The following is a 22,787-nucleotide window of genomic DNA, read 5'->3' as shown; positions in this document are numbered from 1 at the left end:
CCTCCTTTTCGCTCCTGTTTCCACTGCCTGGCTGTTCTTCAGTGGGCTCACTCTGCCAAGTTAGCTGGTCATCCCGGTGTTCGAGGCACTCTTGCGTCTATTCGCCAGCGCTTTTGGTGGCCGACTCAGGAGCGTGACACGCGCCGTTTCGTGGCTGCTTGTTCGGACTGCGCGCAGACTAAGTCGGGTAACTCTCCTCCTGCCGGTCGTCTCAGACCGCTCCCATTCCTTCTCGACCATGGTCTCACATCGCCCTAGACTTCATTACCGGTCTGCCTTTGTCTGCGGGGAAGACTGTGATTCTACGGTTGTCGATAGGTTCTCTAAGGCGGCACATTTCATTCCCCGCTAAACTTCCTTCCGCTAAGGAGACGGCACAAATCATTATCGAGAATGTATTCAGAATTCATGGCCTCCCGTTAGACGCCGTTTCAGACAGAGGCCCGCAATTCACGTCACAGTTTTGGAGGGAGTTCTGTCGTTTGATTGGTGCGTCCGTCAGTCTCTCTTCCGGGTTTCATCCCCAGTCTAACGGTCAAGCAGAGAGGGCCAATCAGACGATTGGTCGTGATACTACGCAGCCTTTCTTTCAGAAACCCTGCGCCTTGGGCAGAACAGCTCCCCTGGGCAGAATACGCCACAATTCGCTTCCTTCGTCTGCTACCGGGTTATTTCCGTTTCAGAGTAGTCTGGGTTACCAGCCTCCTCTGTTCTCATCCCAGCTTGCCGAGTCCAGCGTTCCTCCGCTCAAGCGTTTGTCCAACGTTGTGAGCGCACCTGGAGGAGGGTGAGGTCTGCACTTTGCCGCAGGGCACAGACTGTGAGAGCCGCCAATAAACGCAGGATTAAGAGTCCAAGGTATTGTTGCGGCCAGAGAGTGTGGCTTTCCACTCGCAACCTTCCTCTTACGACAGCTTCTCGTAAGTTGACTCCGCGGTTCATTGGTCCGTTCCGTGTCTCCCAGGTCGTCAATCCTGTCGCTGTGCGACTGCTTCTTCCGCGACATCTTCGTCGCGTCCATCCTGTCTTCCATGTCTCCTGTGTTAAGCCCTTTCTTCGCACTCCCCGTTCGTCTTCCCTCCCCCTCCCGTCCTTGTCGAGAGCGCACCTATTTACAAGGTACATAAGATCATGGACATGCGTTCTCGGGACGGGGTCACCAATACTTAGTGGATTGGGAGGGTTACGGTCCTGAGGAGAGGAGTTGGGTTCCGTCTCGGGACGTGCTGGACCGTTCACTCATTGATGATTTCCTCCGTTGCCGCCAGGATTCCTCTCGAGTGCGCCAGGAGGCGCTCGGTGAGTGGGGGGTACTGTCATGTTTTGTCATTTATTATCTTGTCTTGTCCCTGTGCTTCCCATTCTATTCGTTTCCCTCTGCTGGTCTTATTAGGTTCTTTCCCTCTTTCTATCCCTCTCTCTCCCCCTCCCTCTCTCACTCTCTCGCTCTCTCTTCTCTCTATCGTTCCGTTCCTGCTCCCAGCTGTTCCTATTCCCTAATCAATCATTTAGTCTTCCCACACCTGTTCCCGATCCTTTCCCTGATTAGAGTCCCTATTTCTTCCTTTGTGTTCCGTTCCTGTCCTGTCGGTTCCTTGTCTAGAATTCACCGTGCTGTGTTTGTGTATCGCCCTGTCGTGTCGTGTTTTCCTCAGATGCTGCGTGGTGAGCAGGTGTCTGAGTCTGTCTGGTTCAAGTGCCTTCCCGAGGCAACCTGCTGTTCACCTGCTGTTCAAGATCGAGTCTCCAGTTTATCCTCGTCATTTCGAGTGAAAGTTGTGTTTTTTGTTTGTATTTACTTTACTGGATTAAAGACTCTGTTTTCGCCAAGTCGCTTTTGGGTCCTCTTTCACCTGCATGACAACATTCTCATCAATGATAGGATGACATAAACTCCACAGGGGAAAGTCTACACATCAGAGTTATCGGATTCACATGGAATTGTTGTTCAATTTAAATGTTTGAATATGAAATTATTGGTGATGGGATTAAATGTGATTTTAACTTCTAAAATGTGAGAATTTGGTTTTTATAAGGTTAGGGCTCTGCTCAATCAGTGGCCCGCCCCTGTGAAGGGACATGGGCTATAAAACTTTTCAAACACGTCCTCCTCTCTCTTCCTATATAAAGCCTTGACGACAATATAACCTCCTGTTCCGAGAACATGAGAACGACGGTCCTATGTCAGAGTGGTTCAGATAATAACTACAGAATGAAGCCAACATCAGCGTGAGCTTTGGTTGCAAATGGTATGAACTTTGAACTCTTATTCACTACAGAAGTGATACCTCCTAGCCGTTGAGTTAGCAACAGCAGATGCAAACGAGGGTTAGGAAGGAACAGACAGAGTATCCCGTCTATCACCCAACGACGTTACTACAACGTATTCAATTGACAACCAGAGACATTCTTCAAAGGACTCGGTTGGGCAACAAGGCCTTCCATCTACCACCAACCTACCGAAGCGCAGCTCAGAGTAATGTCGTGGCAGAATCCGAATTCTTTAGGTAACATTTATAAATAAGATGTTTTATTAATTTTATAGCATGCTTATGTGGGCAAAGTTACGTGTGCCCAGAGAGGGGAGAGGTCTGGTTAGTCTTATCTGTGAATGTGTCATGTGTAAATGTATCTTTTAAACCATGTGAAGGGATGATTGAGGGGGAACCAATTATCTCTTGGCTCCACAATGTCTGTGTGCCAGTCACTGTCTCTCTGTGATCTTGTCCAGGAGGGGGTGTATTTGATATATGCCATTGGGTGAGATAATGGTGTTGGTCCTGAGTGGTACCAAGAGCGAGATAAGCACATAGTTTAGGAGACCAAAGCTGAACGATAATTTATGGCCAATGCTGTCTGGCTATGTGTGTCTTTGCTATAAAGGATCTCAGTTGTGTAAGCACTCTCAGAGAATTAATTTATAGACACTGAATTGATCTGAGAGTCACAGGGTTGTGAAGGAGCTCATAATAATTAAAGATGGACTTTATGATAACTGTGAGTTGTGTGGTGGTTTGCTCTTATGATTTGGTAAATACAGGAAATTTCCACTACAGTAAATATTTATTGCATGTTCCTTTTCAAAATGGGTGGTAATTTAGAATGCATAAGATACTGTATTTACAATAGCACAGCTTCTTCCCTTTGTTCCTCAGTCTTCCCGCTCTTTCACTCAAGCCCAGCCCCTTTTCTTTTGTGTAAGAAGTGGTCATATCTGTTCCGCCCGCTAGGGACGTTTTCCTTTATGATGTAATTTGTAATCAAGTTATGATTTAATTATGTGTATGTGTAATTCTGTGTGATTAGTTAGGTATTTAGTAAATAAATCATTAAACCCAATTTTGTATTGCCGATTCAACTTGTGAGCCAGGGTTCGTGCAGATAACTAAGAATTTACAACTTTCAGATGAAACTGAATTAAGATGATGATTAATATTGCCTGCTATTGATGTAAAATATTACTAGGTCTTTACGAGTTTATTCGGGAAGATAACAGCTCTATAAATATTATTTTGTGGTGCCCGACTCTCTAGTTAATTACATTTACATGATTAGCTCAATCAGGTAATATGAATTATGGAGAAATTATTTTATAGAATAGCATGTCATATCACTTAATTCGGCATAGCCAAAGACACGACACTTCATTCAACATCTAACCACCTGGCTACCTCTCTTAGTCTTCATTCAATATCTAACCACCTGGCTACCTCTCTCAGTCTTCATTCAACATCCAACCACCTGGCTACCTCTCTGAGTCTTCATTCAATATCCAACCACCTGGCTACCTCTCTTAGTCTTCATTCAATATCTAACCACCTGGCTACCTCTCTTAGTCTTCATTCAATATCTAACCACCTGGCTACCTCTCTGAGTCTTCATTCAACATCCAACCACCTGGCTACCTCTCTGAGTCTTCATTCAATATCTAACCAATGACCACCTGGCTACCTCTCTGAGTCTTCATTCAATATATAACCACCTGGCTACCTCTCTGAGTCTTCATTCAACATCTAACCACCTGGCTACCTCTCTGAGTCTTCATTCAATATCTAACCACATGGCTACCTCTCTGAGTCTTCATTCAATATCTAACCACATGGCTACCTCTCTGAGTCTTCATTCAATATCTAACCACCTGGCTACCTCTCTGAGTCTTCATTCAATATCTAACCACCTGGCTACCTCTCTGAGTCTTCATTCAATATCTAACCATCTGGCTACCTCTCTGAGTCTTCATTCAATATCTAACCACCTGGCTACCTCTCTGAGTCTTCATTCAATATATAACCACCTGGCTACCTCTCTGAGTCTTCATTCAATATCTAACCACCTGGCTACCTCTTTGAGTCTTCATTCAACATCCAACCACCTGGCTACCTCAATGAGTCTTCATTCAACATCCAACCACCTGGCTACCTCTCTGAGTCTTCATTCAATATCTAACCACCTGGCTACCTCTCTGAGTCTTCATTAAACATCTAACCACATGGCTACCTCTCTGAGTCTTCATTCAATATCTAACCACATGGCTACCTCTCTGAGTCTTCATTCAATATCTAACCACATGGCTACCTCTCTGAGTCTTCATTCAACATCAAACCACCTGGCTACCTCTCTGAGTCACCTCCCCATTACTCTCCTCCTCCCATCATATTTCTCTCAGTTCCCTCATTCTCGTCTATTACTTGTCTATTGGCTCCTCTCTGATTCTCCCCATTACTTGGTGAAGTCTGGAGGATTGATCTCTTTTTTCTTTAGTCATCTTCGGAAAGACATCAAAGGTGCGCCGTGGAAGACAAGAATAGAAAACGCTGCTATTTTTAAACCCACGCTAAAGAATGCCTACTAACTGAAACACCAGCACTGCCTCAAGCACACACACATACACACACACGCACGCACACACACACACACCTCCCTCTTTCTCTCTCCTTTCCTCACAGACCTTTGAAATATGATGATTCCTTCCATTTGTTTACAGATTCTTAAATAGAAATGTATCGGTAATGTATCGATAAGGTGACTTTATAATGGACGGAAATACACTCATCCGGGGGAGGCTATAAAAGGCTCTCATCTGGTCTGATATCACAATACTATGAAGACACACACACACACACACAAAGTGCAGGGCATCAGTGACACCTGACTAATGTTGGCCTCATGAAGGACAATGATCATCCTTAATTATACATGGGCTGTCTGAGAAGACAGAGAGAGAGGGGAGAGTGCGAGCGAGAGAGAGCGAGAGAGAGAGAGAGAGAGAGGGCGAAACAGAGAGAGAGAGCGAGAGAGAGAAAGAGAGAGAGATAGGGTGAGCGAGAGAAAGGGTGAGCGAGAGAGAGAGAAAGAGAGAGAGTGAGAGTGAGAGAAAGAGAAAGAGAGAGAGAGGGCGAAAGAGAGAGAAAGAGAGAATCAAAATGCTGGAAATTTCCATTTTGAAGTGCTTCTGCAATTCCTTACATGTCCAACCATGTATCTTTGGCCAAACGTTTGCTTTTCATAAAAATGGCTTAATGTTTTTGTGCATGCCAGAAAATCCCCAGACATAACAGTAGAACACAAAACTCCTTTCAAACGCATGATGACCGAGGACTTTCGGTCATCTCTTCATAAGGGATAGGATGGAACTGCCACTTGACAGTAGACCGAGGGTGAAAGAGGAGAGGAGAAGGTGGAGCAGAGGTGGATTGGGGGGAGGGAGGATAGAGTTCAGGGAATATTGATTGTTTGGGCTTGTCTCCCTCAGCAGGTTCGGGTTTACATTTAGACTGAACACGCGACCAGTGAGCTACAGTAGACATATTTTACCCCCAGGCTCAACACCACACACTCAACACAGCCATTCTAACCCACACCAGCACTGGAAAACACACGCAGCATAAACCATTTTTAAATTTAGCGTCTTGTGAGAGCTGTCAATCGAGGGTGGGACTACATGACAACCAATAAGAATTATGCTTAAACTGTATTAGTAAGCTATTGGCTCAAATTAAGTAATGCATTACATTTCTCCCTCTCACATTGTAACTTCCTACACTAAGTACTGTTGTGAATGCATCTCTAGCACAGTTTTGAACGTCACTCCAAACGTGACATCTGTCCGAGGAACATATCTCCACACAGCTCCACACAGCTCCACACAGCTCCACACAGCTCCACACAACTCCACAGAAATGCTCCAGAAACCAACCCCCACTCACACCATGACATTTTCAGTCTGTGTCTTACATCTGTGGCTTCTGATGACCTAGATATGAAGAAAGAACAGAGAAGAAGCCTTCTAACATTAAAAAGAATGTTGTCGGAGCAGAACGAACTCGGCGGAAGTTCATGAAATATGCAGAGGAATTCACCCTGGAACAGAAACCCATTAAGACACAACGACTGAAAAATGCATTTAGCTACAACACAGACATTTCCTCCTGACCGTGCACTCACACACACACACACACACACACACACACACACACACACACACACACACACACACACACACACACACACACACACACACACACACACACACACACACACACACACACACACACACACACACACACACACACACACACACACACACACACACACCTTCTCTCACTCTATTTCTCTCTCACACACACACCCCCCACACACACACACTCTCTCTTTCTCTCTCTCTTTCTCACACACACACTTTCTCTCTTTCTCACACACACTTTCTCTCTCTCAATTTATCTCTCACATACACCCCCCTCTTTCTCACACACACACTCTCACATCTCTTTCTCTCTCTCTTTCTCACACACACACTTTCTCTCTCTCTGTTTCTCTCTTACACACACACACACACACACACACACACCTTCTCTCACTCTATTTCTCTCTAACACACACACACTCTCTCTCTTTCTCACACACACTTTCTCTCTCTCAATTTATCTCTCACATACACCCCCCCACACACACACTCTCTCTCTTTCTCTCTCTCTTTCTCACACACACACTTTCTCTCTCTCTGTTTCTCTCTTACACACACACACAGACACACACGCGCACACACACACACACACACACAGACACACACGCGCACACACACACACACACAGACACACACGCGCGCACACACACACAGACACACACACACACACACACACACACACACACACACACACACACACACACACACACACACACACACACACACACACACACACACACACACACACACACTCTCTCTCTTTCTCACAGCATTTAAGAGTGGTTGTAAATCATTGATTGGGTAGATGTACATGAACACAGAGACTCTTAGTTTGTCATGGTCAGCGTTATGGTTGTGAGTCTGGTCAAACATCAACAGTTTATTTCCCCCCTCTGGGAAACCGGTGTTTACTGTCTTTGACGCTTTTTAAACGATACATTCACAGCGTTGATTTATGCAATCAATATGAGAAATTCACTACTGGGTAGTGGTTGTTATTATTATTACGCAACAATAATAATAATAATTGGTCTACGCTGATATATATATATTTATTATTTAGATATCTCACACATTTTCTGATCAATTGTAGTGTAAAGTGTGTAATGTTCGTGTACGTTAATGTGTTGCTACGGTAGCTATCAGCTAAATAAGACTAGACAACTAACGTCGGAGGGGGAGATTAATCCTTGTGAGGAAAAATAACAGCTAACCAGTGTTTTGTCACCTATATACTAAAATATGCGACTTGAAACCACAAACAGCCAGATGTTCTAATGTAGCCAGTGAATTAATAAAACTAGCCTATGATCTTACCCCCGATAATGTGATCGTGGCAGTCAACATCCGACGCAATTATGTCACGGTTCGTAACAATCACAATAAAGATCATTGCATGCGGGCTGCGCGAGCATGGTCGCTCTTTACCTGGATGCTGCACGAGATCTCAGAGTCGTCCAGTAACCGAATCGTGACCTGGATCTCTTGATCCAGAGAGCGGAGGCTTGGACTACGAAACCGAAGCATTTTCATTCTTCTGCCCTGATTTGCCTGGTCCACATATCAAACAAACGCTTTTACTGGCAGTGACGCGTTTAGCGTAGGAATGGATGCAAGAGACTGGCGAGGTGGGAGAGGCTGCATCTGTCGCCTGCAAGAAGGGACCGGTCTGCCTTCTCTCTCTCCCCCCCCCCCCCTCTCTCTCTCTCTCTCTCTCTCTCTCTCTCTCTCTCTCTCTCTCTCTCTCTCTCTCTCTCTCTCTCTCTCTCTCTCTCTCTCTCTCTCTCGTTCTCTCTCTCGTTCTCTCTCTCTCTGTCAGTAACAAGATGCGCGCTACTCTGGCAATGTCCAGTTTTGTCCAATAAATTATCAAACAGGTGCACCATGAGATCACCCACAGGAGGTGTAACAGGCCTAATATATTTATGAGAATAATCTCTAAGGATTAAGCCTATAGTTGGCACATAACAATTGGCATGGTGTTAGAATCATTCCCAGCTGCGATGAACATGGCTGACGCCTCAAGTGACCCATAGCATAGTTACCACACCACTGCTTAGGCTATAGGTCTCTGGGGTGAGCCAGTAACCACATGCTTCAGCAATTGTTATATCAAAACAATAGTCTCATGTAGCTAAACTTGGGCCATCCATACGGACTTGATCCTGTCCAACGACATTACGAGTACTGGATCTATTTTCATGTCTCCATTTTGGACATAGATTTCAAACGATTAAATCTCTTTCGTCATTCACATAAAAATTGAAAACTCATTTAATGTATTTGTGCCATATGATGCGCCGCGTCCAATTTGGTTTTGAAACGTGTACTGTCGCTTTAAACTGAAAGGGACAGGCGGGCAGGCAAGACATGTATTGCGTCATTACGCTCAATACCAAAACAACCGGCAGAGCTGTTTTCCTGTATATGATCTACATTGGAGCGTCTGGGCTTCGCCTGGGCATCAGGCCATACTGACACCCAGCGAAATGATATATGTTATAATGGGAGTGTCTGGTTGCGGAAAGTAGGTGTCCTTGTTTTAGTTTATCGTTTGTGGAGCACACAGTAGCCTACTAGATATCGCATTCTAGATATCACCAGTGAGCGGCAGTCTGGAATATCCTAGACTGGCCTATGTATGGATGTACTATTTCCCTGCGGAACCGCGCATCATAGCAGTGAAATCAGTCTGTTTAGGTTATGTGTATTATCGGTTTATGAGAATCGTAATATTGGCCAGGTTAGCCTTACTGTAGCTACTGTCCGAGCCTTAATGTTTTTTTTCTCTCCCACACAGGACGACACTAGGGACCTTCCTGTCACACAAGGTAAATATTGAACGGTGCTCTCAAACTTTGACCTGGGATTCAGCGCACTCCGCCCACTTGTGTCTCTGCTGACCAGGGTTCAAATACTATTTAGGTTACTGTATTTCAATTGCTATTAAATACATTTCGAACAAATCATTTAAACAAAGATTGTTTGAAAAATAAGTAGTTGAATATTGTCATGTATTTGGAAGTATTTGCATATATTTACAACTACTTATATTTGAAGTATTTGTTTTGGGCTGTGTATTTGAAATATAAATATACACACTTTTTCCAAATGCCTAAATACTTTAGTTATTGAAAACATAGGCCTACTTCATATTGTATATAAACATTTTGCCTTTTTGTAAAATGTTTAGGGCAGGGTATTTAGGGGTATTTGAAATGTGTTTGGAAAAAAGTATTTGAATATTTGGTTTGTGAGTATTTGGTTTCACAAGTAGGCATTCAGATACTTCAAATATAAGTAGCGGTAGTTGATTTGGCCAGTGTATTTAAAAATACTAGCTAAAATAAACAGAGAATAAGTATTTAAAATACAAATACTTAAATAATCATGTATTTGAACCCATGTCTGGTTTGGCACTCCACTCACCTGTGTCTCTGTTCTCAGCTCGGGTGGCCGCTTCACGAGGGAGATGACTTTCACCCGCGGGAAAACGTTGACAAAATGGCTCGCGGGGAGCCTCTGACTGACCAGGTGACCAAATCACTCACATCACTTCTCTTAGGCTATCATCACGCCTCTGATTATTCTACGCAGTGTTTGAATAACTCAACCTTCACTTAGTGTCACCCTTCATTTAGTGTCAAAGGGAGCTCTTTCATCAAGTTCCATCATTTATGATGTCCAAAGTAAATATGATGTGCATGAGTGAGTTCACTACGGCTTACCTCTCTTATCTAGCCCTGTTGGATGATACTCAGAGCCAATGCCCACTGTAGAGAGAGACAGAGACAATCAGTGACCGGGATATGGGGAGATAGAGCTGGCTTGTTGTGTTGGCTGGAAATCACAACACAGGACTCTGATTCTGTTTCAGTATTTTGATCTGAAACTGATCCTGTGACTCATCTGTGTCTGATTATTCTAATTCATCAGGACAGACTGCCTTGGCTGCTGAAACTGCATGATGTCATTCAAAGGTAATTATAGGCTACGTACACATCATTATACATGTATGACCACTTATTATATATGCAAATACACATAGTGAAACAGTTAGTCACAATCTCTTTTTTTATGGAACAGTCTCAAATCTATCACAAAGGCTGATATGATAGAGCTGGATGGAAAGAATGCAAGAGAAAAACTCCAGATCAGTAATGCATTCTTAAAATAAGATGAGATGAAGATGGGGAGAGGGAGGTACAGAGGGAGGGAGAGAGAGAGATGAAAGTGACAGCTCTCACTTAGTCTGTGTGACGACTTCAAAGAGATCTGCTTCCCTTCCGGACTTCTCCTAGTAATCCGCCTTCTCACTTTCCCAGTTAGTCACACGCTCCTCCTTCCTGATCCCGCTAGTGGTTTTCAACATGGAGGTTTGTCCATTTTCATCTGATGAAAACTCTCCCCAGTCACATGTAATCACTGTGTTTTATACATGTTTTATGTTTTTCTTAAATGTTTGTATAACATTGTTGTTAGATGTGCAGTGTGTATCCTTGATACAGACTTTTGCACAGAAAATTCCACCCTTACAAAAGAAGATTGCAGTTTTGAAACTGCAGTGACTGCATTCGACTGTGGCATTTTTGATGCAATAATTGCAGAATAACTTCAGTTGAACTGGAGTTGTACTACAGTTGAACTACAAAATACTGCAGTAAAATTTTCTTTGCTATTTTGGATGCAGTATTTGCAACATACTACAGTTATACTGCACTCTAACTGCAGTTATACTGCAGTGTACAGCAGTTATACTACACTCTAACTGCAGTTATACTGCAGTGTACAGCAGTTATACGGCACTCTGTCTGCAATTTTGTTTTTCGTAAGGGCACTTCTGGTTTGTCGTCATTATCTCATAATGTTGTGGGTCTGTCTTCAATAGGGAGAGGTCTTCAGGGGGCGATGCCATCATGGTGTGTTCAGCTCTGAGGCGACTTTACAGGCAGGTTCTGCTGTTTGGCTCCGAGGCCCTGACCTACAGCTCGGACACAGCAGGCCTGCACATGTGCAGCCTGCCCGGCGTCTGGTTCCTCTTCCTGTATGGGACATATGATCTGATTCATGCGAGGATGGTGGCCCGGAGGGGACATTTCATGCAGCCTGGTCTCCTGCGCTCTCAGTTTGATGTTCTGGAGCCACCGGCGGAAGAGGAGAAGGCGTTGCTGCTTGATATTCGGAGGAGCACTGATGACATCTGCAGGGAGATACAGGAGCATCTCCGCCAACTTTCATAACCAGAGATCATGATCATGGACTCTCAAATCAAAGATAACATACTGGACTGCACTGTGTGCTAGAAAACAATTACATATCATGTCAGACTTTTATATTATTTTATTTTACAAAGCACAATAAATCCGTGATTATATGACACATGCTAGATGTAGAATCTCTATTGATTGTGTTTTTTAATTCAATAGACTTGGGTCTAGGAAAACTAGCTGAGTTGAGGGAAATGTTTGAAAACATTGCATTAGTAATGCCACTCCCGAGGCACTCCCGAGTGGTGCAGCGATCTAAGGCACTGCATCTCAGTGCAGGAGGCGTCACTACAGTCCCTTGTTCGTATCCAGGCTTTATCACAACCGGCCATGATTGGGAGTCCCATAGGCAGGCGCACACTTGGCCCAGCGTCGTCCAGGTTTGGCCGGGGTAGGCCGTCATTGTAAATAAGAATTTGTTCATAACTGACTTGCCTAAATAAATAAAGGTTAATTAAAATATTAAATAGTATAGTAGTATAATAGTACAATACAGTATGACTTACTTGATTTATGCTCATAGCTCCTGAAAGGAGCATAAGCTGTTGACGAATGTCCTCCATCTTACTCGGTTCAGGGCAAGTGTTTCCAGGTCACACCAGTTGAGGAAGCTCTCAGTCATTTCTGCCTGGATGTCCTTCCTCCAAGTGTTTCCAGGTCACACCAGTTGAGGAAGCTCTCAGTCATTTCTGCCTGGATGTCTTTCCTCCAAGTGTTTCCAGGTCACACCAGTTGAGGAAGCTCTGTTATTTCTGCCTGGATGTCTTTCCTCCAAGTGTTTCTTGGTCAATACAGTATAACCATTCTTAAATGGTGACACAGACCTGCACACTATTTTGTAACAATGCCTGTCTGCCAAATGTCATGGATGGGGGGGTTAGCCCCATTAGAAACCTAAATTAGAAATCTATCACCCATAGCATCAAAGAGGGGTTAGTGGCCACTTGGGAAGATCCCACAGAGTCATAGAGCTGTTTCAGGGGAATGATTCACCTCCCACCCCCAACCAGGGTATTTCAGGAGCCTCTAATCCTTGTAAACTCCCCACCACTACTCTCATTGGCCATTGGACATAAACATTACACAACCAGTTGGAAATCGCAAATTCAACAATGAGGGGTTTGGAAGGAATCAGTGACAGTGGCTGTTTAGTCCCAAATCTGGGATTAAGGGTCTCTTTTCCAAATTGAAAATGATAAACATTCAATATTGGCCATGCTGTCAATGAAGCATGATTTGTGCCGTGCTCAAAACAACTTAACTCGGAACTGCAAAAACTTGACTTCAGTGAGGTCAAGACAACTGGGAAGTCGGGAATAAACACATTTTGAACAGTCATCCAACTCTGGAATTGTAAATCCGGCCTCTTCCCAGATCCACGACCCGAAGACCAATGACATCATCATGATTCAACCTTGTTTTCCCCACCCCCGAGTTCCCAGTTGTTTTGAAAGCACCATAAATCCAGAGAATGCCAGACTGATGGCAAAATTTGCCCACGGACATCCACCGCTCCACCTTCCTGTTCAAGTGAGCACAGCACAACAAGGGGTGTCCAAAAATGTATTGTATACAGCTGCATAAATGATGTAATATGCCAGGGAGATTTGTATACTGTAGCTAAGAAAGTAATACCAAGTGTATATTGTGTAGTAAGATGTTAGTAGCCATGTGCCTCACCCTAATAATTTGGTCTATTTGCCCCTCTTAATTTCAACTACTGTTCTGACTTGGTGGTGCACATGTAGCCTGTAACCTGTTTCAGAGAAATGTAATAATTGAATATTGTAAGGGCTTTTATTGTCTGCTTATACGCCCCCTTTATTTATCCTACGGTTCTGACTTGGTGTACAGGGAGAACACTGTAAGAACGGCCCACGTTCCAAATTCTGTCACTGTACACTTCAAAAGCGCTAAACAAATAGTTGACTACGTCCGTCCTAGCTCGCTCATTGTCTTGAATCGAAATGACGCTTGTCGTCCTCTTATGCCATAGTTTGTACATCTCAATTGTCATTAGAAACATTTGTGGTTGTTTTTTTTAAAGGCAGTAAATGAGGCTGAATGAACCTATTCGCTGCCAGACAAGGCCCCGCTGATAGCCAGGAGTAGCAGTGGTAAGGTGTTGCGCCAACTTTTTTTTACCCCAAGATGTACATGCTAAAATCACCACTGCAAGTGTACATCAGGAATGACCATGGCTTTGCAGTTTGTTGACAAAGACTAATACACACAAAGCAATCTTTTTTTCCATTTCACTTTATTAACCAGCACACAGGAGAATGAATACAAATTAAATGCTGAAATCAAAAAGATGAAGGCTACAATCTTCCAAGGCAGTTGGTATCATCACCATACTGGCAATGTGCTAAGAAAGTGACTTCAGTAATTGCTTTGCTGAGCACTCTAAAAGATTCTACTCTATCCATTCAGGTATATTATTAAGATTCCATTCCTGCTCCTGTTTTTTGCATGTGCAGTACTTCAATGGCTCCTGAATTGAATATTTTCTCTCAAGGAGGCAGGAGTCAACAGTGCCCTCCAGTGGTGGACAGAGCACATGGTTTTTGTTACACTAAGCCAGTTTCAGTGGTGCAGTACAATTAATACATTTCTATTGTACAATAAATACATTAAAGACATGAAAAAAATGAAACATGGGGTTTAGAAAGAAAAACACTTCATCCTCCATATATAGCCTAACCGTAGGAGCATAAAGAACATACTATGAGGGTTTGAACATTAGACAATAAAACAACATAGCCTATAATAACCATGAAATAACACGCAAGTCAAAAGTACATTTTGTAAGAGTTAATAAAATGCACAGAGCTACATAGAGGTAAATAGAGCTACATAGTGAGTCATTGTATTATCAAATGGGAATAAATCTAAAGCCACAGGCACACTTATTATTGATTGGACATCACTGCTACATCAATATCAGTGCTACAAGTTTGCACTCATATCCAAGGCTGTGCAAGCCTTAGTCTATACCACAATGAAGTGGCAAAACTGGCCTCCCCTAGTCTATACCACAATGAAGTGGCAAAACTGGCCTCCCCTAGTCTATACCACAATGAAGTGGCAAAACTGGCCTCCCCTAGTCTATACCACAATGAAGTGGCAAAACTGGCCTCCCTAGTCTATACCACAATGAAGTGGCAAAACTGGCCTCCCTAGTCTATACCACAATGAAGTGGCAAAACTGGCCTCCCCTAGTCTATACCACAATGAAGTGGCAAAACTGGCCTCCCCTAGTCTATACCACAATGAAGTGGCAAAACTGGCCTCCCCTAGTCTATACCACAATGAAGTGGCAAAACTGGCCTCCCCTAGTCTATACCACAATGAAGTGGCAAAACTGGCCTCCCCTAGTCTATACCACAATGAAGTGGTAAAAAGAACACATAGCATTTAGTGCATTGTGAATGCAGTCTGTTCACATTACACATATATATACACACTCAACTAAGACTGCTATACACATGCTCTCAAGGGTCACCAGTAGGGAACCCTTGGGTTATTTTCCTGATTTGAGTTTAAGGCCTTGGTAGCAGCAGGGAAATACATATTGATGCGAGACTAGCAGCATATTCACTCTTAAGAGTCTTGGATGGGACTCTTAGGTAGGATGGGACTCTTAGGTAGGATGGGACTCTTAGGTAGGATGGGACTCTTAGGTAGGATGGGACTCTTAGGTAGGATGGGACTCTTAGGTAGGATGGGACTCTTAGGTAGGATGGGACTCTGCATAAAGGAATGTGGCAGAAACCAGCATGATCCAGATTAGAACCTGAACCAACTAAGGCCATTCAGAACATACAGCACAGACAGGCCTGCACTTCACAGTTCAGCAGCTTACATATACAATATAAATGGCATTCAGGAGTGCATGTTTCACTAGTTCTCTGTGAGTGAAGTATGTGCAAGCATCTGATCGTACAACTGCATGATTGTACAAGTGAGTGTGCGCACGTGAATTTGTTAATTGTATGTGCTCATGTGAAGTGTGTGTGTATTACAAGGATGGCAAGTCCAGCAGTCGTTCTACAGCGGCGTTGACGTCTCCCCCGGTAGCGATGAGGGCCTGCAGGTTGGCCTCTGGGTTGAGGAAACCCATGGTCGTCAGCTGCTCCACCTGCTCCTGGAACAGCAGCTCTTCAGTCTGAGCCTACACACAAAAAGTACAATACTTTGTCTTCCACTTGAGATGATGGTCATGTGTTTAATGCTCTCCTCCCCACCATGCTGACACAACATAGGTCCAATCCCAAATGAACCCCTAAATGCATGACAGGACATAGGGCTTAAAGGTTGATTGAGGATTGGGTCATACACACCACTTTGAGAGGCTTGAAGTAAAACAGGGTCCGGTTTTGGGAGAATAATGCAGATCAATTCTGGGGCTAACCTGCTGATTGGTGCTAGCGAGAGCATCTAGCATCTGACGCACAAACTGTTGTTGTTGCCGCTGACCCGTTTCCGTGACTACCTGGGACCCACTGCTGAGGTCACTAGGGGCGGGGTCTGATGACAATCCAGGGGCAGGGTTAAGATCTGAGCCGGCACCTCCCTGTCCAACCCTACAGGAACGACAGGCATCATGGTGTCAGCCGACCACAGCTCAACACTATGTTGCTATAGGAACTATGTGGGTGGAGTACAAAATATAGGTCGCTTAAAGAGGTACTGTACTGTAGGTCTTTCAGGTGAAAAGTAAAGGTGTATGTTGAAATATGGATTTTCTGACTAAGTACATGTGGAGGTATGGAGAATTGGTGTACATACCCTGGTATGAATCCAGGTGCCTCAGTGGCAAGGGTCTGCAGTCCCTGTTGGATCTGCAGCAGTGCCTGCATGGCCCTGGGGTTGGACATGGCCGACAGCATCTCAGGGTTCTGCATCTGAGGAAACACCAATCAGAGAGACTCACAGCGGTCAGAGGACCAATCACAGCTTACTGTATAGTCATCCCAGCACCAGTTGATGTTTTAAGGTCACTGACCTGTTGGAGGAACATTGGGAGTTGTTGTCTCATTTGCTGCTGCAGTTGAGGGTTCCCAGAAAACAGTGGGTTGTTCAGCATCATCTAAAAAATTCAGGGACATTAGAAGTGTGTGTGTTTTTTTATTTTATTTATTTTTTAACCTTTATTTTACTAGGCAAGTCAGTTAAGAACAAATTCTTATTTTCAATGACGGCCTAGGAACAGTGGGTTAACTGCCTGTTCAGTGGTAGAACGGCAGATTTGTACCTTGTCAGCTCGGGGATTCGAACTTGCAACCTTTCGGTTACTAGTCCAACGCTCTAACCACTAGGCTACCCTGCCGTGTATGTGTGTGTGTGTACCTGTGCTGCTAGGTCAGGGTTCTGGCTCAGGCTGTTGAGTAGGCTCCTCATGTAGGGGGCTGACAGCATGTTGTGCATCAGTGTGGGGTTCTCCGTGATCTGCTGCAGAAGACTCTGCATTCCCGGACTATTGAACATAGCTGCTATAGCCACACAATAATCATTGAGGGATACAGGGGAGCTTATTAATGAAAGTGTAAGCCTACAGATTCTGTCAAGTATATTGGCACCCTTGCACAATTCATAATTTCTTTAAAAAATACATTGAAATTGAAAACAACATGTTTGATTTACAAATGTACAAGGCCAATCAAAAAACAATTACTGAAATTGCTATTTTTCATCTTCAAAGAAAATAAGAATGGTCTAACTAAATTATTAAAAATTCAAATGAATTTGGTTGCAGGCAATTCATTTTTTGTTTGTGTAATTTCTCTCACATGCGGTAATTTGCATGTCTCTACATGGTAAGAATAGCCATTCAACCAGTTAAAAAACATATAACATTCCATTCTATTGACTGTGAGAGGATAAATGTGTGCTTGTACCACTGTTGGATGTTCTACCTCCCATGGCGGGACCTAGGTTGTGCAGGCTGGTCTGAGGGCCATTGCTGGACAGGGTGGGGGTAGTGGTGGGTGTGGCGGTGCCTATAGGGGTGTCTGTGGAAGCAGGGGGAACCCAGGGGTTGGCGAGGGGGTCTCCATTTTCTACCCGGGGGGACTGGATTTCCCCTGGTGACGAGGTTGTCAGAGAAGCAAAACGGTTTCCTGCAATCTAAGCAAGACAGACAGACAGTGGGTGGGTTACAGTCCAACTACATTTACATTTACATTTAAGTCATTTAGCAGACGCTCTTATCCAGAGCGACTTACAAATTGGTGCATTCACCTTATGACATCCAGTGGGACAGTCACTTAACAATAGTGCATCTAAAACTTAGGGGGGGTGGGGTGAGAGGGATTACTTAACCTATCCTAGGTATTCAACTAGTTAGTTCATTTACCTCCAATTTACCTTTACTTGTCCTGGTCAATGATTGGCATTAAGGGTTAATATTACACTTTAAAGTTCCATCAGGAGCTGTGTGTGTGTGTGTGTGTGTGTGTGTGTGTGTGTGTGTGTGTGTGTGTGTGTGTGTGTGTGTGTACCTACCGGTTCCTGAGCAGCGGGATTTAGCATGGGTCCCTGAGCATCAGTGGACATCCTGCGGAGGGCATTGTTTCTTAGTGCCCTGTCCTGGTTGCGCAACATCTCCTGCATCATGGTCGGGTTCCGTGCTATCTCCAGGGTCTGAAGGACAAGGAGAGGAGAACAATGACACAGGGAAGAGAGAGGAGGTTCAAAAGGAATAACACAGACACAAAGGTAACCGTAACACACACACACACACACACACCTGTCTCATGACGTCAGGGTTGTTGAACAGGTGGGTGATGTTGGGGTTGTGCTGCAGCAGCAGCTGCATCTGGGGGTTGGCCATGATGAGCGGTCTCATCATGTCTGGGTTGGACAGCATGCCCTGGACCAAGGGACTGTCCATAATCTGGGCCAGCAGCTCAGGGTTGGACATCAGCTGCCTCTGCAGCTCAGCGAGACCAGGCCCCGCAGCAGCTGTCCCTGGACTGCCTAGACCTACAGGATATAGACAAAGCTAAATGTTGAGGTAGCAAATACCCATCAGAAACATTTGGCTACCAACTCATCAATCCATCCATCCATCCACACACACACACACACACACACACACACAGGAAGCCCCAAATCAAATAAAAACATGACACATGCTTCGCAAACAACAGGTGTAGACTGACAGTAAAATGCTTACGGCCCTTCCCAACAACATAGAGAGAAAGAATAGAAATGTCAAACACGTAATGATAACTTGGCTGTAAACAATACATACACAATGAGTAATGATAATTTGGCTGTATACACAGAGACCAGTACCAAGTCCATGTACAACAGATTTGAGGTAGATATGTACATATTACTAAATCAAATGTTATTATGCACATGACTGCCTGGTATAGAGGTCTTGGATGGCAAGGAGCTCAGCCCCAGTCATGTACTAGGCCGCACGCACTACCCTCTGTAGAGCCTTGCAGTCGGATGCCAAGCAGATGCCATACCAATTGGTGATGCAGCCAGTCAAGATGCTCTCAATGGTGCAGCTGTACAACTTTGGGGATTGTGAGGGCCCATGCCAAATATTTTCAGCTTCCTGAGGGTGAAAGGGCATTGTGTGCTGTCTTCACGACTCTGTTGGTGTGTGTGGACCATGATAGATCCTTGGTGATGTGGACACAGAGGAACTTGAAGCTCTCGACCCACTCCACTATAGCCCCATCAATGTGAATGGGGGTGTGCTCAGTCCTCAGTTTCCTGTAGTCTACGATCCGCTCCTTTGTGTTGCTGACGTTGAGGTTGTTGTTCTGGCACCACACTGCCAGGTTACTGACCTCCTCTTCTATAGCCTGTCTCATCATCGTCAGTGATCAGGCCTACCACCGTCATGTCGTCTGCAAACTTAATGGTGTTAGAGTCGTGCGCAGCCACAGAGTTGTGGGTGAATAGGGAATACAGGAGGGTGCTAAGCACGCACCCCTGAGGAGCCCCCGTGTTGAGGGTCAGTGTGGTGGATGTGTTGTTGATGAAGGGGGTAACGGAGGGATATAGCTGGTCTTACCAAGGCTGAAGGTAGGGGTGGCTGAAGAAGCAGGAGAGGGTCGAGGGACAGAGGTAGGTTCTAAAGGAGGGGGTCCAGGGACAGAGGTAGGACCTTCTGGTTGGGCCTGTTCTGAGGCAGTGCTGTTGGAAGGAGAGGTACACAACTCCGGAGGCCTTCAACAGAAAGGGAAACGGACAGTTATAGTCCATCAATCCAATTTTTGGGACAACTTTAATGCTTTCATGTTTTCTTACCTACTCACACACAGTGTGTGAGATGTGTGTGTGTACCTGCTCTGGGTCTTGATGACCAGGTGGACGGTCAGTCCGTTGTAGATGCCTTGATGACTCAGCTGATCTGCATCTTTGAGGATCTTCCCAGCGAAGATGAGTACCAGCTGCTCCGTTTGTGCCTGGAACCGCTGGGCTATCTGCTCCTTAAACTACAGAGACAGGCAGAAGGCAGGCAGGGAGAGACGTGAACTAATCCCTGCCAAGTAGCAGACAGAGAGAGAAAACCCATTTTAATGTAGGCTATATCAGACATTGGGAGTCACATTTGGCCAATAACAGTAAAGAAACTGTAATCGCCATGATGACAGCATCATAAGAAAAATGTAACGTAGGCACAAACAACAAACATGGCATTATTCACAAATAAACTGATTGCATCAGTCCAGCTGTGTGTGGCTGCACCTCGGTGGGGACAGGACCACTGGCGTTAAAATCCCAAACATCACATAGGTCTAGTACTGTCAAGATTAGAAGTCGAAAAACTATTTAGAAATACTTGACAGTTGCCACGTGTTGTTTAGACCATGTTCCGATAAGACATCGTGACTTGACCGAATAAATGGAATCCACATAAGAAGCAAATAAGACAATTCCAATGACCGCACTGACCTGTTTGATGGAGCTGTTCTCTGGAATGGCGATTTCCTCTTTTTCCTTTGGTGTTTTCACAGTAACTCTGATGATCTTACATTCAGCAGGGAATGGTTGTTGCTCGTCCCCATCCACATTATTAGCCATCTTTTTGCTCTCGCGCTGGGGACAGACCTATGTCTGACCACGCCGGCAAAGAACAGACTGTTTGCATAAGCGGATCTCGTAATGTGATATTTTATTTTCTGGTGTCCTAATCTTGCTGATTCGAAAAATATCTGCAAACGTCATAATGGATAACAGTGCACGGATAACGTTATTTTCTTTGCCTCTTATTATTTCAACATATTGTAGCCTAATTCATTTCGTTAGATTTTTCTGAACACTCGTACATTCATTCAGCTGCAGCCATGATTAAATACACTACATGCCCACAAGTATGTGGACACCTGCTCGTCGAACATCTCATGGGCATTAAAATGGAGTTGGTCCCGCCTTTGCTGCTAGAAAAGCCTCCACTCTTCTGGGAAGGCTTTCCACTAGATGGTGGAACATTTCTGCCGGGACTTGCTTCCATAAGCCATAAGAGCATTGATAAGGTTGGGCGATTTTACCTGGCTTGCAGTCGATGTTCCAATTCAAACCAGAAGTGTTCGATGGGGTTGAGGTCAGGGCTCTGTGAAGGAAAGTCTAGTTCTCCACACCAATCTCGAAAAACCATTTCTGTATGGACCTCGCTTTGTGCAATGGGCATTGTCATTTGTAGAGGACTGCTAATTCTTATGTAGGTGACATTACACTACTATAGCTGGGACAACGTATTTTCATAGTAAAACAGGTTGGGCCCCATACAGGATATTTCTCACACACACACTCACTTAGATCATCCAGAACACTGTCACAACAGGATACTCCTAGCCACAGGTGCTAGCCGGGAGTTCGGCCATAACTCCCCTGAAGATAGGGACGCACACACATTACACACGGACTCTTGAGGACAGGACAGGGACGCATACGCTCTTACACACTGACCCCAGAAGACAGGGACGACGCACATACAATACACACATAGCTGCCGAGGACACCCAGATAAGACACCCACAGACTGGCAGAAAGCCTAGACTTAGAGACAAACTAGCACACACACATAATCTCCCTCCCAGCCGAACATTGTATGACTGAAGATAGCGCACACACCAGATCTCCTTTTCAGCTGAACATGGTGTGACGACCAAGAACAGGCATGGCAGGATTCTACGATGACGGACAGACAACAGAGCCAATGCCGGATGACTACACCCCAGCCTGATCCAATCCGAAGATCCGATCTCCTAGAAATCAACCTACTTTCTGTTGTGTATATGAAGCTTGTACTCACTGTTAGCAAGGGTCCTTTTTGCTAGTCTCTGATGAGCTAACAGAGGGGCCCGTATATACGCTGTACCAGATATCTTTACTCTGAATAAACCTGTCGCTTGTCGTACAATCTACCACCTTGTCTGAATCGATCCTTAACCGGCTCACCCTTCTACATATCCTTTTATCAACACATGCAGAAACAGGAAATGACCTTCCCCAAACTGTTGCCACAAAGTTGGAAGCAGTCTTCTAGAATGTCATTGCGTTGTAGTAACATTAAGATTTCACCAGACCATTATTTATCCACCAAACTTTACAGTTGTCACTATTCGTTGGGGCAGGCAACGTTATCCTGGAATCTGCCAAACCCAGATTTATTTGTCTGTCGGACTTGTCAGAGAACGCATTTACACTGCTCCAGAGTCCAATGGCATCAAGCTTTACACCACTCCAGCCGATGCTTGGCAATTCCGCATGGTGATTAGGCTTGTGTGTGGCTGCTCGGCCATGGAACCCCATTTCATGAAGCTCCCGACGAACTGTTCTTGTGCGGATGTTGCTACCAGAGGCAGTTTGGAACGTGGTAGTGAGTCTTGCAACAGAGGATAGACTATTTTTACCCGCTTAAGTGGTCCCATTCTATGAGCTTGTGCACCTACCACTTCACGGCTGAGCCGTTGTTGCTCCTAGACGTTTCCAGCTCACAATAACTTAGTTGACCAAGGCAGCTCTAGCAGGGCAGAAATTTGACAAACTATGACAGTGCCACGTTGAAAATCATTGAGCTCTTC

General features: G+C 44.7%; 3 protein-coding genes across 7 annotated transcripts in view; 1 reads left to right on the top strand and 2 right to left on the bottom strand.

Annotated features, from left to right (window-relative positions):
• Positions 1-8,115, bottom strand: part of LOC124033050 (FERM domain-containing protein 3-like) — a 26,096-nt gene extending 17,981 nt beyond the window's left edge. Inside the window, exon 1 of the mRNA XM_046344972.1 lies at positions 7,892-8,115. Coding sequence (XP_046200928.1) covers positions 7,892-7,996 — 105 coding nt within the window. The 5' untranslated portion in view covers positions 7,997-8,115. The remainder of the gene's footprint in view (positions 1-7,891) is intronic.
• Positions 8,116-8,836: 721 nt separating this feature from the next.
• Positions 8,837-11,842, top strand: LOC124034623 (probable gluconokinase). The gene is made up of 5 exons (XM_046348043.1): positions 8,837-8,990; positions 9,264-9,294; positions 9,911-9,997; positions 10,400-10,443; positions 11,352-11,842. Exons 1-5 carry the CDS (start codon positions 8,953-8,955, stop codon positions 11,701-11,703), a joined length of 552 nt encoding a protein of 183 aa, XP_046203999.1. The 5' UTR covers positions 8,837-8,952; the 3' UTR covers positions 11,704-11,842.
• Positions 11,843-13,971: 2,129 nt separating this feature from the next.
• On the bottom strand, positions 13,972-22,180 carry LOC124034622 (ubiquilin-1-like). Of its 5 annotated transcripts, none has more exons than XM_046348039.1 (12): positions 21,252-22,180; positions 20,656-20,817; positions 20,044-20,195; positions 19,772-19,926; positions 18,482-18,717; positions 18,238-18,375; positions 17,631-17,859; positions 17,083-17,225; positions 16,739-16,822; positions 16,522-16,637; positions 16,145-16,316; positions 13,972-15,904 (listed from the first exon to the last, which is right to left on the bottom strand). In XM_046348039.1, exons 2-12 carry the CDS (start codon positions 20,782-20,784, stop codon positions 15,752-15,754), a joined length of 1,707 nt encoding a protein of 568 aa, XP_046203995.1. In that variant the 5' UTR covers positions 20,785-20,817; positions 21,252-22,180; the 3' UTR covers positions 13,972-15,751. The 5 variants fall into 5 exon arrangements, with proteins under 5 accessions (XP_046203995.1, XP_046203996.1, XP_046203993.1 ...); XM_046348040.1 differs by having other exon boundaries at positions 22,016-22,180; XM_046348037.1 differs by having other exon boundaries at positions 20,656-22,180.
• Between the last annotated feature and the right edge of the window lie 607 nt (positions 22,181-22,787).

This window comes from Oncorhynchus gorbuscha, linkage group LG04 (assembly GCF_021184085.1).
Source record: "Oncorhynchus gorbuscha isolate QuinsamMale2020 ecotype Even-year linkage group LG04, OgorEven_v1.0, whole genome shotgun sequence".
Taxonomy (NCBI): domain Eukaryota; kingdom Metazoa; phylum Chordata; class Actinopteri; order Salmoniformes; family Salmonidae; genus Oncorhynchus; species Oncorhynchus gorbuscha.
The sequence above is the reverse complement of the archived record's forward strand: the minus strand, read 5'-3'. Positions and strand labels throughout refer to the sequence as shown.

Coding starts and splice junctions, on each gene's coding strand:
- LOC124034622 (XM_046348037.1), bottom strand. CDS start 20,784: ATGGCTAATAATGTGGATGGGGACGAGCAACAACCATTCCCTGCTGAA. Junction 16,317..16,521: donor GCACCTGGATTCATACCAGG/GTATGTACACCA, acceptor TCGTTCCTGTAG/GGTTGGACAGGGAGGTGCCG. Junction 15,905..16,144: donor TCGCTAGCACCAATCAGCAG/GTTAGCCCCAGA, acceptor TTTTGTGTGTAG/GCTCAGACTGAAGAGCTGCT.
- LOC124034623 (XM_046348043.1), top strand. CDS start 8,953: ATGATATATGTTATAATGGGAGTGTCTGGTTGCGGAAA. Junction 9,295..9,910: donor GGACCTTCCTGTCACACAAG/GTAAATATTGAA, acceptor CTCTGTTCTCAG/CTCGGGTGGCCGCTTCACGA. Junction 9,998..10,399: donor GGGAGCCTCTGACTGACCAG/GTGACCAAATCA, acceptor CTAATTCATCAG/GACAGACTGCCTTGGCTGCT.